Below are 907 nucleotides of genomic sequence, written 5' to 3'. Positions count from 1 at the left end.
TGTTGAATTAATGAGGGAGAAAGTGCATGAATGAGGGCAAAGACAAAAATGGTACATGCTCTACCTTTTCTTATTTGTTTCCACATAGTCAAAATAATTAACACCAGTATAAGGACAATGAGCAGCAAGGAAATCCACAGGCCCATGGTGGAATCTAGGTCACCAGCAGTACCTTTAAAGAGAGAATGGGTGGAGACACAGGGAAGGAAGCAGGGTTAGCTATGGAAAATGACCCAACTTTTAGAGCAACTGCTACTTTTCTCCCAGTCTGGTGACTTCCCAGGGGCCTCCAGTTTTTACACAGGGCCCATTCCCATGGGGACCAGGAGCTAAAGAAGGCATAGCTCCTGAGACTATAGGATTCTAGAGAAATGGGAGAGACAGTCACCTTCACAGAGCTTCCGGGCAAAGATGGGGTTTGAAGAGTTGCTGCTAATGGGGTTCCTGGCCATGCAGATGAAGGTCATGTCCTTTTCCCTCAGCGTCCAGGTTATGGGGAGGACGGAACCATTATGGGACTCATTGGAGGTCTTCCCCAGGGTCTTCCAGCTGTAAGTCACATCCTCTCCTCCCCGTTCCAGGAAGCATGTCAGATTGGTCACACAGGTGCCATTTTTATTGCTCTTCAGACCCAAGGTGATTTTGGGCTTTGATAGGTGCTCTATAAAAGAGAAATGGACAACCAAGGGTGGCAACTATGCCTATAGCACTCTTTTTCTAAATTATTCTATAAGCCCTGGACCTGAACCTCTTCGAGGTGCTGCAGAGTGGAGCAGAAGTGGCAATTTAGAGCAGAATTCTCATTCTTATCTGGAAAAGAGAACTATCTCGGTCTGCTTGTCCACAGCTATACAGCAACAACTACATTAGTAAGATCTATAATAATAAAAGCATAATATGCTAATTA

At 45.2% G+C, this 907-nt stretch overlaps 1 protein-coding gene across 1 annotated transcript; it reads right to left on the bottom strand.

Moving 5' to 3' along the window:
- Positions 1 to 64: 64 nt before the first annotated feature.
- Positions 65 to 661, bottom strand: LOC102252227 (SLAM family member 7-like; the record flags this gene model as incomplete). The annotated part of the gene is made up of 2 exons (XM_005853069.1): positions 65 to 172; positions 389 to 661. Coding segments are annotated over 2 exons (381 nt in total), but the record flags the coding sequence as incomplete, so codon positions are not given.
- Between the last annotated feature and the right edge of the window lie 246 nt (positions 662 to 907).

The sequence above is a fragment of the Myotis brandtii genome, unplaced genomic scaffold (genome assembly GCF_000412655.1).
Source record: "Myotis brandtii unplaced genomic scaffold, ASM41265v1 Scaffold20459, whole genome shotgun sequence".
Taxonomy (NCBI): domain Eukaryota; kingdom Metazoa; phylum Chordata; class Mammalia; order Chiroptera; family Vespertilionidae; genus Myotis; species Myotis brandtii.
Note: the sequence above shows the minus strand (reverse complement) of the source record. Positions and strands in the feature narration are given on the sequence as shown.